This window comes from Empidonax traillii, unplaced genomic scaffold (assembly GCF_003031625.1).
Source record: "Empidonax traillii isolate 1590-97213 ecotype Southwest subspecies unplaced genomic scaffold, ASM303162v1 scaffold2718:size32811, whole genome shotgun sequence".
Lineage (NCBI taxonomy): Eukaryota > Metazoa > Chordata > Aves > Passeriformes > Tyrannidae > Empidonax > Empidonax traillii.
Window position 1 is genome coordinate 31,204 of NW_020957911.1, and position 1,608 is coordinate 32,811.

At 50.2% G+C, this 1,608-nt stretch overlaps 1 protein-coding gene across 1 annotated transcript in view; it reads right to left on the reverse strand.

Annotated features, from left to right (window-relative positions):
- LOC114072171 (olfactory receptor 14J1-like) overlaps positions 1-1,604 on the reverse strand; it is a gene marked incomplete at its 5' end in the record, with an annotated part of 3,416 nt that extends 1,812 nt beyond the window's left edge. Inside the window, one exon of the mRNA XM_027910092.1 lies at positions 808-1,604. Coding sequence (XP_027765893.1) covers positions 808-1,604 — 797 coding nt within the window. The remainder of the gene's footprint in view (positions 1-807) is intronic.
- Positions 1,605-1,608: the final 4 nt, after the last annotated feature.

Genomic DNA, 1,608 nt, shown 5'->3' on the forward strand with positions numbered 1-1,608 from the left:
CACAGTGAGTCCTTCTCTCCCTGCACGGCCTGAATGGGGAAACAAGCCAAGCAAGGGGACTTTGGAGAGTCTATTCCTTGATTTATTATGTACACCGAAGTTTTAAAAGGAGCAAAGTCATAAGAAACTGCCCAGGGGGATCCCCTTTCCTGATGGAAATGATGTGAAGGAGCCCAGCTCTGTGCCAGCAGTGCCAGGGCCTGTCCCTGCCCATGGTCCCAGCACTGACCCCCAGCAGTGACTGAGCTGCCAGAGCACTCAGGCCTTGGGCAAGGAGCAGAAAGGAGAGGGAGGCAGTGGAAAAAGAGCACCTCTGAAAAGCCCAAGAGCTGCTCCTCCCTGGCAGTGCTCCAGTCTCAGGACTTTTTAACCCTTTTCCTCTGCACAAAGGCCCTGCCCTCCAGCTGCAGGAAAGTTCTTGGAGCAAGAATTCAGAAAAAAAGAATTCAAATCCTTTATTATACTCAAAGATTGTGATTCCCCATGCACAGAATAACAAAGGCAGAATGTTTGACAAAGACGTTGCTGCAGGAACTTTTATTTGGTTTAAATGCACACAGAATATGATTTCTCATTTACACAATTGTGAGAAGAAACAAGGTAGGGAGTCAGTAAGGTATGGCATGAAGAAAAAAATCTGTCCTTTAACAACATTAAAAGAGGAAAAAATGAAGGAAACCTCTCTTACTACCACTCTCAAAAGCTTTACAAGGCAGGCTAGGCCAGTGAAGAGTTACAAAATAAGTGTTCTGCCAGAAAAAAAAAAAAAAAAAAGGGCAGGTTATAGCTCCTTAAAAGAATCCAGTCATCAGTTTCCTCAGGGCATCCTTGAGCTCCTGGTTCCTCAGGCTGTAGATGAGGGGGTTCAGGGCTGGAGGCACCACCGAGTACAGAACTGACACAATCAGATCCATTGTTGGGTAGGAGATGGAGGGGGGCTTCAGGTAGGAAAACATGCCAGTGCTGATAAAAAGGGAGACCACAGCCAGGTGAGGGAGGCAGGTGGAAAAGGCTTTGTGCTGTCCCTGCTCAGAGGGGATCCTCAGCACAGCCCTGAAGATCTGCACATAGGAGAAAACTATGAACATGAAACAACCAAAAAAGAAGCAAGCATTAACCCCAAGAAGTCCCAGTTCCCTGAGGTAGGAGTGTGAGCAGGAGAGATTGAGGATGTGTGGGATTTCACAGAAGAACTGGCTCAGGGCATTGCCCTGGCACAGGGGCAGGGAAAATGTATTGGCTGTGTGCAGCAGAGCATTGAGAAACCCAGAGGCCCAGGCAGCTGCTGCCATGTGGGCACAAGCTCTGCTGCCCAGGAGGGTCCCGTAGTGCAGGGGTTTGCAGATGGCAACGTAGTGGTCGTAGCACATGATGGTGAGGAGGGAAAACTCTGATGAGATGAAGAACAGAAAGGAAAAGAGCTGTGCAGCACATCCTGTGTAGGAGATGGTTGTGGTGGCCCAGAGGGAGTTGTGCATGGCTTTGGGCACAGTGGTGCAGATGCAGCCCAGGTCTGTGAGGGAGAGGTGCAGCAGGAAGAAGTCCCTGGGGGTGTGCAGGTGCTGGTCGCAGGCTACGGCGCTGAGGATGAGGCCGTTGCCCAGGAGG